At 38.5% G+C, this 16,014-nt stretch overlaps 1 protein-coding gene across 3 annotated transcripts in view; it reads right to left on the minus strand.

Moving 5' to 3' along the window:
* Positions 1-16,014, minus strand: part of TMTC2 (transmembrane O-mannosyltransferase targeting cadherins 2) — a 369,071-nt gene that overhangs the window by 126,195 nt on the left and 226,862 nt on the right. For all 3 annotated transcript variants that reach the window (XM_038383409.2, XM_038383382.2, XM_043492681.1), the window contains exon 4: positions 3,532-3,646. In XM_038383409.2, the coding sequence (XP_038239337.2) occupies positions 3,532-3,646 (115 nt within the window). The remainder of the gene's footprint in view (positions 1-3,531; positions 3,647-16,014) is intronic.

Below are 16,014 nucleotides of genomic sequence, written 5' to 3' on the forward strand. Positions count from 1 at the left end.
TGCAACAGAGGGGTGGATAGAGGATTCCCGCTTATCCAACATGACCACTGGGGTACTCAGAATTTCTTTTTAATGTCAACATCATCAGATGCCCAGGTACACAGGTGAGTGTTGCCTGCTCCCGAGTAACCCAGGGAAGAGAGGGGGGTTACAGCTGTAACAGTTGAGTGCTCACAACCTAATGTATTCTTAGTAATATGAAGGATCATATAGTTGGGGGTAGGACAGTGAAGATATCCAACCTGTAAACTAAAATTTGGCAAGCTCAGTTCACTTATTGAAATAATTGGACCCTGCAACATATGTGACTGGTAGCGGCTACTAATTTCCCCACCTTTCTCCATGCTCACTTCCATAGAATTCCATAAAAGTAGTAATAAAAGAGAGTATGTTGTTATATGTTCAAAGTAAGTAGTCAGCTGTTCATTAACAGTTTAGAAATTATTCAAAGGTTATATAACTATGCTGTTCAATCAACTGCAGACTCCATACAGCAAATGACATGCTCAGAATTAGGCAAGGCTTTGAATGAGGATGATATAATTACTACAAGCTCTAAATTAGTGAGGAACAAATTTCTCTTAAGTATGATGCCTCATGCAGTGGTATTTACCAAGACACAGGCTATAATATTCATCTAATAAAAGGTGTTTCTGCTCCTACATGGAAATTCAGTTTACTGTTTTGTAAATTTGTGTAAAAAATACTGAAATATTACAAGCTTTAGAAATTAGAGGTTTCTTTCTATTCTGCCCAGTGGATTGCAAAAGTTCTACTGCCTATGGCAATATTATGACATCACAGCTTCAGAAGCTGCAAGTTTTTATCTTTTATGCCTCAAGAATATAGTATTTTATTAGAAAGCTGGTTTTCTAAATTTCTTGGGTTTTAACCTGTAAAAGGATAATTGCCAGGTTATGCAATATGTTTTAAATGAAATAATTTTAAATAGACACACACCATAATGGTGTTTTACTTAATTTATTGAATCTACTCCCTCCATTCATAATCCACTGGAAATCTGAAATGGCCAGATTGTAGTTTAACTCTATCAAAAGCTACATTAAAAGAATGTTATGATTGTAAAGGGAAGTACTCAAAAGCCTTCAATTACAGGACTACAGAGTATTTCCCCTATAAAACTCCTGCCTAATTTCATGACCAGAATGTATTCAGGGAATGAGGCTGCTGCTCAGTATTTATGCTTAACCTCATTGTTAAGTTTGTGAACCCATGCCTCATTCATGGTCCAACTTGACACTGAATGAAGTGGATGTCCAACAAATTAGATTATGAGACTATGTAACTAAAGATTACCATAACACACACACAAAAGGGGAGAGAATTAACATTGTCCAGCAATATTCATGCTTTATATTCCACTTTAATGCTTCCCTCTGCAATCTTAACTTTAATGAAAAGTTATTTTTATATGGAATTGCATAGGTTTATTTGTTTTGTTTTTTGAAAAAAATAAAGACAAAAAGGGATTCCCTCATGTGTAACTATATGCTAAACAGCAGTATAATCTTCACTTATTGGCCTTAGTGGCCTGGCACATGCACATATAGGCACTGCATGAAAGAAGGCTGCGCTCCAGATGAGCACTTCCTTCTTCTACTTGCACAGTCCTCCATATTCAAACTGAAATTTCAGTTCACTTTCTTACACACACGGCAATCCAATGGAATACCAAGAAACTATCTATTTCCTGGAAATCTCTATTCAACTCACATACGCATGTAGTTCACTACCAGTGTTGTGCTGGAAGAGTGTCAATTGAATAAGAAGGAGAGCACACATGCACAAATATTGTTGTAAAAATCATAATTCAATCAAAGCAAAACCAATTTTCATCCAACCACCAAAAGATACGTCTGCAACTTCGGGACCATCATCCTTGCCAAATTTCTCCTGCTCAAATGCAGGAGCTATTTCTTAAAAAGTGATAAGAAATTGGTCTATTTTCTTCCATTTGCTTCTCCTTAAAAATGGGTGAACTCTGTTTGCTCAAACTCTTTCACTGTATCAAAAAAAAAATCTTGTTTTTGCTGAGAACAAATATGCTAAGCTTCAGCCAAAAAGGCATATACTGGACAAAGTTAGAAGCATCTGAAAATGACCCTTTGAGAACTCTTGTGCAACCTTTACTCCACCCACATTACATGAACAGCCAGTTAGAAGAAAATCATGCTTAATTTTGGTACATAAATTATAGCAATACAAGGACCTAACTAACCTATTTTGAAAAAGTGGAGCTAAGTTTCCATTGTATTTATCCTGGCAATTGGCAAGTTTACTTCTAGTGAATCAATGGACTAGAATTTTGTGGGAATGAGATTACTGAGCTTTGTAAATGTTTTTTTTTAAAAGTACAGTTATAGTCAGAACAAAGCTGATGTACAAAAAGGACCTCCTTATTCAGATTTGCATCTGGGTATTCTTGTTCTCCCCTACCTACTTTTCTGATTTAAACAAGTTATTACTATTTTTTTTAGTCCTTTTCATGATATTTAGTCAATGGCATTAGCTGGATTCTGATATACCTCACACACAGTGAAACTGAATAGCTGACCTTCAATATTGTAGGTGATGACGCACAAGACAATATTCAGCTTGACTTTGAGATAGCAGGATGCGCTGGCAGTTTTTAAAGAAAAAAGGTAACCTTGTGTACTAAGCAAATTTGAGCTGCAAGTACGAGATACATAGAACCCCTACAATGCCGTATTTTCAGTGTCACATTACACAGTATGATCACACTTCAGTTGCTCAAGATGCTACCTAATAAGCTAGTACTATGGCGAGGCTGTTTTATTATCTAAAAGGATTAATGAGTCAGAAATAATCTCTCTGCCATATTGCTGTCATTTTGCTTTTCATTTTATTTGTTCTCCCACACACGTACCAACACATACAAATTGGAGTAAGGGACTTTTCTGCATGTATGTGCTGCTATTCATATCAATCATTTAGCGACAAAAAAAAATACGAAGCTACTTTGCCATACCAGATTCCTCAGAGTCTGACCCGATATAGTTGGTTTATACTAGACAATGTCCAGATCTTGACCTCATACCAATCTTTAAAAAACAAAAGAAAAGAAAACCCAAAGAAAAAAAAGACCCCACAAGTATGAATCAGTGTGTTTATATTTTAGTGGAGATCAGAAATGTGGATATGATGCGGGCATTACTGACTTGAATATCAGAACTTTGCTCAATGGATTTCCAGTGAGCACACAAATTTCTGTATTTATCTTCAGACCAGATCCACGTGTTTAGACTACATGGATCCACAGTTTCTATACTTGCTCCCTTCAAACCAGAGCAGCAATACATGAATATCTGATAATACGGATGAAAACAAAAAGTGGCCCTCTCCACCCATAGTTTAAGGAACATGATTAATTAAAAGGATTACAAAAAAGCAACAGCTAACATCATCTCCATTTCCAACAACTAAATCAGTAGCCCCATTCACAGCAGGTTTCATAGATGAACCAACCCAGGAAAAGCCATGCATACTTACAAATTATAAAGCATATCAGCCATGTTGCTGCGGTAGTACAAGGCATTTCTATAGGCGCTTTCAGCTTCAGAAATCTTGCTCTGGCTCTTGAGAACATTTCCAAGGTTACCCCATGCTGCCAAGAGGAGAAAGCAGTATTCAGAAACAGTTACAATTGAATTATATGTGCCATAGTATTTGAACATCAGGAAGTTTCATAGGGAGAGAAAACCCACAGAGAATCTTTGTGTGTGTGCATGTGTGCAAGAATTTTTTTCCGTTACTCTATCATTTCATCTTACTGGAAGACTTAAGTTCAATAGCAACATAAATTTGGTATAATTGCTACATTTGAAGAAAGATGATGTTTAAAAATAAATTGTATCACAAATCTTTACTAAAAGGGCTTGTTCTACTAAAGGGCAAGGGACATTTTATATGAAATCATCTTAAAATAATAACCCTCCCAGTTAATGTGTATGGCCAGGGGGCCTTCATGGTTGAAGCTTGTTGTATACCTATCTACTCTAAAGCCACAAAAAATCTCCCCAAACAAACACAGAACTCCCTAGAATATGAAAACTGATAAATGACACAGCAATTGAAGAGAAGATTAGGCAACTAACAGGATCAGAGGCATGCAATATGATTCAAACAAAACTATACAAATTGGTAAAAAGTATTTTCTAGTTGAGAGGAACATGTGGTTCTTTACCTCACAAAATTTTACACTATACAATGGGCTTTTATATCCCATTGTAAAATATTTTGAAGTAAAATGTATTTGAGCTCTGCAGACAGTCATTTGGAAGTGTGCCCGCCCCCCCCAACAATATTTTACTTAGTACCTCTGAAACCTAAGCAGTACAGCTAATTCTGGTACTGTAGGCATCTTTCATAGCCAATATTGCAATACAGTTTTCACATAACATAAATAAACTAGTAATTATTGCAGATACTTTTTTTTAAATAAAGTACATTGATGTCAAGCTGTTGAGGTCTGCTGCAAAAGAACCCAGCCAAAGATGAAAACAGCAGCAAACACAGCATTTTCCTCTCAGCAGAATAAATTTAGCAGCAGTGTGCATAACTTCACTGCTGTGAACCACTGAAGGAAGCAAATCTAAAGGCATCCATGAAAACAAAACCACAATTGCTGTCTCCCCAATTGCACATATATAGCTTTTTATATAGGTGCCAAAACAAAAATGGGTATTTCTACGAGAAGGGAGACTCTCGCCTTCATGAGTTACTTCGTTTTAGCTTAGAATTGCATTTAAAGAGCATTAACACAACAAATCTTATTTATCTCCTAAGTAACTAGAACTACTAAAGCTGCAAATGCACCATCAGCCTCTAACAAAACGTATGTGCTAAAATATTCCCCCTATTCTCCCTTAAGTTTTGGTTTTTACTCTATGTATATATTTCAGAAGCCTGATAGTACAATTTAGTTCCCTACAGGACATGTCTTTTTACACTTGATAAACATTATAGAAGTACAAGCCATTTGTGGCTCTGACTGGTTTATTGCTTTACTATACACCAACATTACAGATGTCAGCAGAACACAGAGAACAAGACTTGTTAATATACTGTCTCTGATGCTTGGCTCTGCATTGCAGAAGTTGTAGGTCCTACATAAATGGTATCTAGATTTTTCTCCCCTAATTCTCCCATAGCAGCGTAATAGACTAACATCATTAGATTATGAGGCAAACAACATCCTGCCAAACAGAATGATCTTCTGCCAAACCATCTCTATACTGTCCCTATACAGAGGGCAATAATCCATCTAATAAATGTATGCATGTTCCACTGTTAAAGCTTCTTTGTATAAGGGCTTTAAAATTGGCTAATACTGAAACCAACATCAACTTTGCTTAAAGGGAAATAGGAGCCCAATATTGCACAGGCATTAAACTGTTCCTTTGAGTGTGCCCCATTGTACTACCATGAACAGGAGCAGAGAGCAATTTATTGCTTTTTAAGCAAGCCAATATGCATATTAAAGCATACAGATTTAGAATCCCCAGGTTTTTAACATAGGTCAAAATCTGGGTTTCTGCTTGACAATTATTTTATTTTTATACTTAGCACACTTTGTCTTTTTCATTATTTGCTGTTGAAGAACTATCATTAAATGCTAACTATCATCAAGTTAAAACAACATGATGGAGTGGGGCAACGGTGGGACTGAGGAAAAGTGAATCTCAACAAGCAACTCAAATGGAGATTTGAGGCCCAGTTTTTATTTTACTTTTGCAATGCAATACTGAATATGGTATTTTTTCCTATAAATGTTCACTGCATTTTACATACAGAACTAGTTGAACATGATCTGGTGGCTCAGCCTGTACATTTAAGTAACAGAGATGATGCCTTAGGTATCAGACACGTCCTATGTTAGCAAATGGTCAGGGAAGGAGGTTTAGGGCCAGTCTATACTACCGCGCCGGGTTGATCTAAGATACGCAACTCCAGTTACGTGAATAGGGTAGCTGAAGTCGACATACTTAGATCTACTTACCACCGTGTCTTCACTGTGGTAAGTTGACAGCTGATGCTTTCCCGTCAACTCCGCTTACGCTTCTCATTCTGGTGGCGTACTGGAGTCGACGGGAGAGCACTTAGCGATCGATTTATCGCGTCTATACTAGATGCAATAAATCGACCCCCACTGGATCGATCGCTGTCCGCCGATCTGGTGGGTAGTGTAGACAAGCCCTTAGACTAGATGGAAGAGAGGCCAGGATATGGAAAAGAGTGACAACAATTCCCTTAGAAATTTTCACTCCCTATATGTCTAGAGAACTGCAAATGCAATGGAGGTATAGCAAAGCATAATATTCAGGTAACTAGTATAACCCACTCTAATAATTGTTAGGGTATTTACATGCTAAACCACATTTTTCAACTTCAAACTTTGCACATGGCTAGAATTCAAAGAGGTAGAGTCGTCATATTAAACGTGAAGGCAATTGGATTAATGACTCTGAAGTTTTAAATTGGTAAATGAACTTTATTCTAGTAACATTTATAATTTTTCCATGCAAAATAATAAAGGAAAATTAGCACTGCACAGTAAAACACTCAAAATTCAGGAAGTGCTGAAGTGCGTATATGTTATAATTCAGTCTTTAATTACAAAATGACATTTTGCCATAGGGGCCTTTCCTTGTTCAGTGCAGAGACTGAATGGTGTGCAGAGAATGAGGAAACTCTTTAAATATTTACTTTTTTATCCTAATTCTTAATGTATGGTCCCCTTCTCCATTCACTGTGGACCAACCCCTCACTGGAGCCCTGCACTGAAACAGGTAGCATCTTGTAGTAAAAACAGCATATTAACATGCTATTAAAGACTATTTCATAATGCATGCACATAAAAGGGGCAGTTACAGACATGTATCATACACATCTTCACACAGAGTATTTAAAGTTCTGCCTCACTGCATACAGATATTTTCAGATCATGTTCAACACACATTGACACACAATGCCAAAAGAAGTTTCAGAAATAATATTTTGAACAAGAATTTCCATTCAGCTTACATCTGCATGCATTCTGAGCCAATAAACCATTGCCAGGTTGTATAAAAAGCATTTAGAAAAACAGTGCCCCCAAGGGGAATACAATTTTTAAAAATGCATATAATTTGGCCAAATCAAAACACATTTTAAATAGATGACAAAATGACATATGTGTAACCTAGCAACAAAGTTCATAACAAACTTGCATAGTGTTGACCCCAAATAGTTCATGTCCTACAACTGTGCCTTTAAAAACACCAAAAGGATTTTTCAGTTCTCTTCACACATTAAACTGGAGGTATGATTTTGGTCAAATTTTCTCTTTTATTTTTTAAAATTGCTCTCAGACTGAAAAACAAACATAGGAAATTTCATTTTGAAAGATGAAAAATATTTATCCAGTTAAGAACTAATCCTGAAAATTTGGGAACATGTGTAAACATTTGAGTAGTAGTCCCTTCAAACTCAAGGATAAAAGGGCTAACTATTCTGAGAAAGGCCTATACATGTCAATTACTCTGGTTTTCTCTGGAAAGACCGCATGATGGCAAAATTTGTTTTAGGTGTAACTAATCAGCCAGAATTCAAGAAGCATATTTTACAAAATAAATCACAGAATTGGATTTTGATTTTCATTTCTTTCTTGCTTGCATAATTCAAACACAAGTTAAATATCTTCCTATGAACAAACCTTTTTTCCTTCTTCTGTATTGCCGGTTACATTTGCATTATTACTCCAGCAAAATGAGAATAACCAAGGAAGAAAATTAAAATTTCAGAGAAAAGCACTCTAAAAAATAATAAATTTAGACTAGCTGATCCAGGTTCAGTTGTCTTATTAAAAAAGATTCTTAGAAAATATTCATGACAAAGGAGCTGACAAACCAACAGTCAGAAATGAGGATTCATTCACAAGTAAACCTGCATTAGAACAGCTGAGATAAAGGGAAGGTTGACTATTTGTTCCTGAAATCTTTTTAGAATTTATAGCTTCTTGGCACAAATTAGAATCTGTCATCAAACTACTTCTACAGAAAGGAGGAGGGGGGGGGAAACAAAACTTAGGATGTGAAAATGAAGAAGTTTGGTGTTGTGCTTGTGGTAATCATAGAAGCATAGAATATCAGGCTTGGAAGGGACCTCAGGAGGTCATCTAGTCCAACCCCCTGCTCAAAGCAGGACCAATTCCCAACTAAATCATCCCAGCCAGGGTTTTGTGAAGCCTGATCTTAAAAACCTCTAAGGAAGAAGATTCCACCACCTCACTAGGTAACCCATTCCAGTGCTTCACCACCCTCCTAGTGAAAAAGTTTTTCCTAATATCCAACCTACTCCTTGTTCTGTTATCTGGTACCACTGAGAACAGTCTAGATCCATCTCTTTGGAACCCTCTTTCAGGTAGTGGAAGCAGCTATCAAATCCCTCCTCATTCTTCTCTTCTGCGGACTAAATAATCCCAGTTCCCTCAGCCTCTCCTCATAAATCATGTGCTCCAGCCCACTAATCATTTCTGTTGCCCTCCACTGGACTCTCTCCAATTTTTCCACATCCTTCTTGTAGTGTGGGGCCCCAAACTGGACACAATACTCCAGATGAGGCCTCACGAATGCCAAATAGAGGGGAATGATCATGTCCCTCGATCTGTTGGCAATGCTCCTACTTATACAGCCCAAAATGCCATTAGCCTTCTTGGCAACAAGGGCACATTGTTGATTCATATCCAGCTTCTTGTCCACTGTAACCTCTAGGTCCTTTCCTGCAGAAGTGCTGCCTAGCCGCTTGGTCCCTAGCCTGTAGCAGTGCATGGGATTCTTCTGTCCAAAGTGTAGGACTCTGCACTTGTCCTTGTTGAACCTCATCAGATTTCTTTTGGCCCAATCCTCTAATTTGTCTAGGTCCCTCTGTATCCTATCCCTACCCTCCAGCGTATCTACCACTCCTCCCAGTTTAGTGTCATCTGCAAACTTGCTGAGGGTGCAATCCACACCATCCTCCAGATCGTTAATGAAGATATTGAACAAAACTGGCCCCAGGATCAACCCTTTGGGCACTACACTTGATACCAGCTGCCAACTAGACATGGAGCCATTGATCACTACCCATTGAGCCTGACGATCTAGCCATCTTTCTATCCGCCTTATAGTCCATTCATACAGCCCATACTTCTTTAACTTGCTGGCAAGTAATACAGCTGAGAAAATACTGCTTTTCAGAATGCATTAAACCACAGACCATATTGTACATTTTGATAATCAGAAGGGATACAAAAATATTTGTACATTGATAATATCTAGCACTGAGAAACTTAACATTAAAAGTAATCAACTATATGCACATGCGCATACATAATTTACTAATATTTTATTCTGTGTTATTCTGACCTTATGGATACAGGAGTCATTCATAAAATATGTTTCAGAGCAGAAATTGATGAAGACGACAAAAAGGTGACCTAGATTCCTGCTTGGATGACACTGATAAACTACTCCAAAAGTAACCAAACTAATTAAAGAACAGCAGTAGAAGTTTGTAATAGATCATCCTCTCAGCAGTTCATCAAACCAAGAACTCTGCTTCATGGGGAAAAAATTACATTGGCACAAGAACATTTCTAAACAGATGTTCTAGTTTTGTGCCTTTTTGACTTTCTTTTAATTTGTGAAATTAATAGTTACTGTTTGGGGTTACATTTTTTCCCGCTCTTATTCTCTATGATCCTTCCATACTACCAGCTCTCCTTACCAGTCTTTAAGAAATGGAGTAAATACAATGCCATTGTGGACTTTGCATTTTTATAAGAAATTTCAGAGATGACAGCATATTGCACTTTGTAGGCCAAATAAAACCCACCTCAGAACAGTCATTGCGGTGGGGTGTCTTCTTTCGCAAAAGTTTGATCAACACTGGCAAATTTACACAAAAGAGTTTCACTTTTGATGAACCAGCATTTTCCAAAGACAGTTTTGTTGAAAAATTCCCAACCAGCTGTATTCATATGAGGTGTACTAGCCTTGTGGTGTATAATCCCATTTGAATGATTTAAGAAAAAAATAACTTCAAGAAGCTGTTATCTCTGTTGCTAGTGGTTACATGGCATAGGCTATTGTTGAAATAGTTTAATGCATTTTTTTTTCTTTTTCTGTACAGTTACCTCTGTTTCAGGTTTTTACAATGCTGTCAAAATACATTTTACATTTGCTTTTCTTTCCAAGACTGAACTGTAAACTAGCTCTTGGCAAATTTGAGATGCATAAATTTTGGAGATTAAATTACTCTGCACAACATGCACTAATAAATTATCTAAGGTTGGCCAAGGTGTACTTTCTCTACCAGAGTGGATTTTACATTTTAGGAATTCCAAAGTTTGTGGTTTTACTGTATTCTGAACCTGTTATGTAAGAGAATAAAAGCAAAAAAGGGTATATTTGCAACATAATTCAATATCTATCATTTCACATCTTAAAGGATGAAACTAAACCAAAAGAATCTGTGCTAATGTTGATTCAGTAGGTGGCACTCTTTCAAGTCAAATCTGAACTGATGCAGAAAAATGGTATAGAAGAACATGGTAGCTGCAGGTATTATCTTTTAGATATACTGTATTTTTTCTCGTGTCCTAGGCACCTGAGAATTTTAGAAACCTCATGGCAGGTTTTGTAAGAAAGCATGGCACCTTTTAACCCTGGTGCATGGAAGCTGAACAAAATTCACCCTGTAGTTTCAACTGTATGTGCTCTTCTTCCTGTCCTAAAGTATTGCTGCTAAGAACTATTAAACTGTCAGCCTGTCTAGCTCCAGAGGTGATAACATTATTGCTTGATATGGTTTGCATATTGGTTTGTTAATTAGATGCTTTGGGATGAATTGGGAAATGGGAGATTCTCTTGGGTTCAAATCTCAACCCAGCTGGTAGTGACCAAGAGTTGGCACCATTCACTGGTTTAGTCAGTGGCTTTTCTGAAATGAGTGGTCTCCATCCAGTTCTTAGTAGAATGGAGTCAACAGTTTAAAAAGCTTTCTATCATAACTGTTAGAAACAAACAGTTGTTTGTTTCAACACAGAGACATCAGTGATCAATATAATGCATGACTGCTGGCTGACCAATCCAGGTTAGGTGTTGGGACAGGTGGTCCCCTGGTTCAATGCTGCCCGCTGACAAATGTGGTCTGTTGGCATTAAAAATGGGGGCTCGTCCAGGATTTCAACTGGGAAGTCTCTGAAGCTCGGGACGCACGTCCTCGTCTAGGGGAAGTATGTAACCTACACACTGCCTGGGTGTGGTGTTCTGTCCCATCCAATGGCACCAAGACCATTTAGAGAGAGAGACTGAGTCTGCTCTGCAGCCTTAGCTAGCAGCCAATTGGCTTTTAGCTCATACACTAAGCTCCACAGGTCCCCGATTTGATCCTGCCCGCCAACAATCGGGGCCTTCAGCAAACGCCTTCAGCGTTACACTAGCACTTTGCAGCCTGTGGCAGTATCACCACAATGAAAAATGTGATAAGTAAGGTACAATGGTATGATTTTCACCTCCCTGAAGCAGGCAGCAGCAAATATGAAAAGTTACAAGAAGTTTTGGTTATATTATATTTTTCCATTTATCCTCAATATTTTTCTAGACTGAATATTTCATGATATTTAAAATGAACTAAAATGTCCACTTTACTATCTCTCTGAAATTGTCTATTAAGAGGTTGGAAAAATATACTTCACCGTATATAGTCCATTAGAATACCAGCAGAAACTTATTTTGAAGGACAAATGAAATTTAAGTTAGTAGAATAAAGCTGACAGTACAGTAGGCATCAATAAAGGTACACCATGATACTCTAGTCTGTAGCCAGTGCAGAAAGCTTCACTTTTTTCTCAGCTGTACATTTCAATTATTCCACAACAGAGTGAACATACACTCTTGTAATGTGAATGCAGTTTAACATAAGTAGGTCCCTTCATTTTTAGTTTTTATTTTATTTTTCCTGGGAATTTATCAGTTTATTACTACAATAAAAACATATGAAAATCAGTGAAAAAAACTTAATTTTTGAGGGTAAATATCAGGGTTTATTTTGGTGGATGGAAGGACAGGGTGTAAAATTTTCAATAGATTAATGCTTTGATGAATGAAATTTAACGTGGTTTGCTGTAGAACTAAAGCAAAACTCAAAACACAGTGCCACCTATGAGTTTAAGAAAACAATACATCTAATCCCCAAATAAAACTTTTCATCTGAATAAATAGTTTACTGTTGTAGACTTAGAACCATTTGCCTATAAATATTTACATTTAATAATTGAGCCACACCTTTGCAGCACATACATTCATCATCATTCTTTTCTCATGGTTTTTTTTTTTTTAGACTTCTAATACTTCCTTGTATTTGGACACATATTCTGATACAGATTTTTGTTTTTTTTCCCATTTTAGTGTGTAAATCTTTAAACTGTTATCTGCTAACAGAGTGAAATGTGTATGTGGTGGGCATGATATCCATCAGTACATTTCAGAGCTTGTGTGCATGCCTGTTTTGTTTACTGTGTGTATCCTCTAGACTAATACATAGCCTTACTTCAACAGGCAGCTTTGCATATACACACAGATGAATGTATTCTCATAATATATCTCTTTCTCATGCAATGTACTGTATTTTCCTAATAAAACAAGTTATTTTTTATATATTTCAATGATACAAAAGTAGGGTGAAAAATCAGAAAAAAACTATTATTATTTTTTATAAAACCTTTTTTGATTTTTTTAGTTAAAATTGGTTTACAGATAAGGCAATAGACTGGCATTCCCAGTTTTGCTACTGATCTGTTATGTAACCTTGAGTAAGTCACTTGAACTGTCTGTACCTCGTTTCTCTTCGCATCCTTTGTTTTTTGCTATTTTGATTGGCTATGTGTTTGTACAGTGCCCAACAGAATGGGGCCTCTAGATATTACTGAAATATACACAGTGAAATATGTACTGATTATACACCCAAATATATATAAATTATAATTATGACCTATGATGGGGTGGAGATGAGCAGTCTTTTTGAAATAGATGAGAGAAGGTTAAAGCAGTGACAGGCACAGATAGTACTGTAACATGAGGTCCAAAAAAGCTTGTCTAGTTATAGCTTAGTCCTTTATTTCAGCAAGATGAATCACAGCAGTGGCTGCACCTCTGCTGTCATCTGCCTAGATACCTATGTAGCCCTAATAGCTGTTGGATGAGCATCCCACTCTCTCATATGGGGCTGGGGTAGTGTGCATTATGAAAAGCAATAGTAAAAGCTCACAAGTCTCTGGGGAGTTTTCTCTCTGTTGTAGCTTGTTAAAGTTCTGAGCACAAACAACTACAATAGAGGCACATTTACAATACACACTCCTTTTGGAGCGGGGGAGGGGGGACAGTGTACGCTACATGCCCCCATAGCATGGGGATAAATAGCAATGTAACAGTGTAGCACTGTTTAGGTGAAAAGAAAAGGAGTACTTGTGGCACCTTAGAGACTAACAAATTTATTAGAGCATAAGCTTTCGTGAGCTACAGCTCACTTCATCGGATGCATTTGGTGGAAAAAACAGAGGAGAGATTTATATACACACACACAGAGAACATGAAACAATGGGTTTATCATACACACTGTAAGGAGAGTGATCACTTAAGATAAGCCATCACCCACAGCAGGGGGGGGAAAGGAGGAAAACCTTCCATGGTGACAAGCAGGTAGGCTAATTCCAGCAGTTAACAAGAATATCAGAGGAACAGTGGGGGGTGGGGTGGGAGGGAGAAATACCATGGGGAAATAGTTTTACTTTGTGTAATGACTCATCCATTCCCAGTCTCTATTCAAGCCTAAGTTAATTGTATCCAGTTTGCAAATTAATTCCAATTCAGCAGTCTCTCGTTGGAGTCTGTTTTTGAAGCTTTTTTGTTGAAGTATAGCCACTCTTAGGTCTGTGATCGAGTGACCAGAGAGATTGAAGTGTTCTCCAACTGGTTTTTGAATGTTATAATTCTTGACGTCTGATTTGTGTCCATTCATTCTTTTACGTAGAGACTGTCCAGTTTGGCCAATGTACATGGCAGAGGGGCATTGCTGGCACATGATGGCATATATCACATTGGTAGATGCGCAGGTGAACGAGCCTCTGATAGCGTGGCTGATGTGATTAGGCCCTATGATGGTATCCCCTGAATAGATATGTGGACAGAGTTGGCAACGGGCTTTGTTGCAAGGATAGGTTCCTGGGTTAGTGGTTCTGTTGTGTGGTGTGTGGTTGCTGGTGAGTATTTGCTTCAGATTGGGGGGCTGTCTGTAAGCAAGGACTGGTCTATCTCCCAAGATCTGAGAGAGCGATGGCTCGTCCTTCAGGATAGGTTGTAGATCCTTGATGATGCGTTGGAGAGGTTTTAGTTGGGGGCTGAAGGTGATGGCTAGTGGCGTTCTGTTGTTTTCTTTGTTGGGCCTGTCCTGTAGTAGGTGACTTCTGGGTACTCTTCTGGCTCTGTCAATCTGTTTCTTCACTTCAGCAGGTGGGTATTGTAGTTGTAGGAATGCATGATAGAGATCTTGTAGGTGTTTGTCTCTGTCTGAGGGGTTGGAGCAAATGCGGTTATATCGTAGCGCTTGGCTGTAGACAATGGATCGAGTGGTATGATCTGGATGAAAGCTAGAGGCATGTAGGTAGGAATAGCGGTCAGTAGGTTTCCGATATAGGGTGGTGTTTATGTGATCATTGCTTATTAGCACCGTAGTGTCCAGGAAGTGGATCTCTTGTGTGGACTGGTCCAGGCTGAGGTTGATGGTGGGATGGAAATTGTTGAAATCATGGTGGAATTCCTCAAGAGCTTCTTTTCCATGGGTCCAGATGATGAAGATGTCATCAATGTAGCGCAAGTAGAGTAGGGGCATTAGGGGACGAGAGCTGAGGAAGCGTTGTTCTAAGTCAGCCATAAAAATGTTGGCATACTGTGGGGCCATGCGGGTACCCATCGCAGTGCCGCTGATTTGAAGGTATACATTGTCACCAAATGTGAAATAGTTATGGGTCAGGACAAAGTCACAAAGTTCTGCCACCAGGTTAGCCGTGACAGTATCGGGGATACTGTTCCTGACGGCTTGTAGTCCATCTTTGTGTGGAATGTCGGTGTAGAGGGCTTCTACATTCATAGTGGCTAGGATGGTGTTTTTAGGAAGATCACCAATGGACTGTAGTTTCCTCAGGAAATCGGTGGTGTCTCGAAGATAGCTGGGAGTGCTGGTAACGAAGGGCCTGAGGAGGGAGTCTACATAGCCAGACAATCCTGCTGTCAGGGTGCCAATGCCTGAGATGATGGGGCGTCCAGGACCTCTCCAACGCATCATCAAGGATCTACAACCTATCCTGAAGGACGAGCCATCGCTCTCTCAGATCTTGGGAGATAGACCAGTCCTTGCTTACAGACAGCCCCCCAATCTGAAGCAAATACTCACCAGCAACCACACACCACACAACAGAACCACTAACCCAGGAACTTATCCTTGCAACAAAGCCCGTTGCCAACTCTGTCCACATATCTATTCAGGGGATACCATCATAGGGCCTAATCACATCAGCCACGCTATCAGAGGCTCGTTCACCTGCGCATCTACCAATGTGATATATGCCATCATGTGCCAGCAATGCCCCTCTGCCATGTACATTGGCCAAACTGGACAGTCTCTACGTAAAAGAATGAATGGACACAAATCAGACGTCAAGAATTATAACATTCAAAAACCAGTTGGAGAACACTTCAATCTCTCTGGTCACTCGATCACAGACCTAAGAGTGGCTATACTTCAACAAAAAAGCTTCAAAAACAGACTCCAACGAGAGACTGCTGAATTGGAATTAATTTGCAAACTGGATACAATTAACTTAGGCTTGAATAGAGACTGGGAATGGATGAGTCATTACACAAAGTAAAACTATTTCCCCATGGTATTTCTCCCCCC

This window comes from Dermochelys coriacea, chromosome 1 (assembly GCF_009764565.3).
Source record: "Dermochelys coriacea isolate rDerCor1 chromosome 1, rDerCor1.pri.v4, whole genome shotgun sequence".
Classification (NCBI taxonomy): domain Eukaryota; kingdom Metazoa; phylum Chordata; order Testudines; family Dermochelyidae; genus Dermochelys; species Dermochelys coriacea.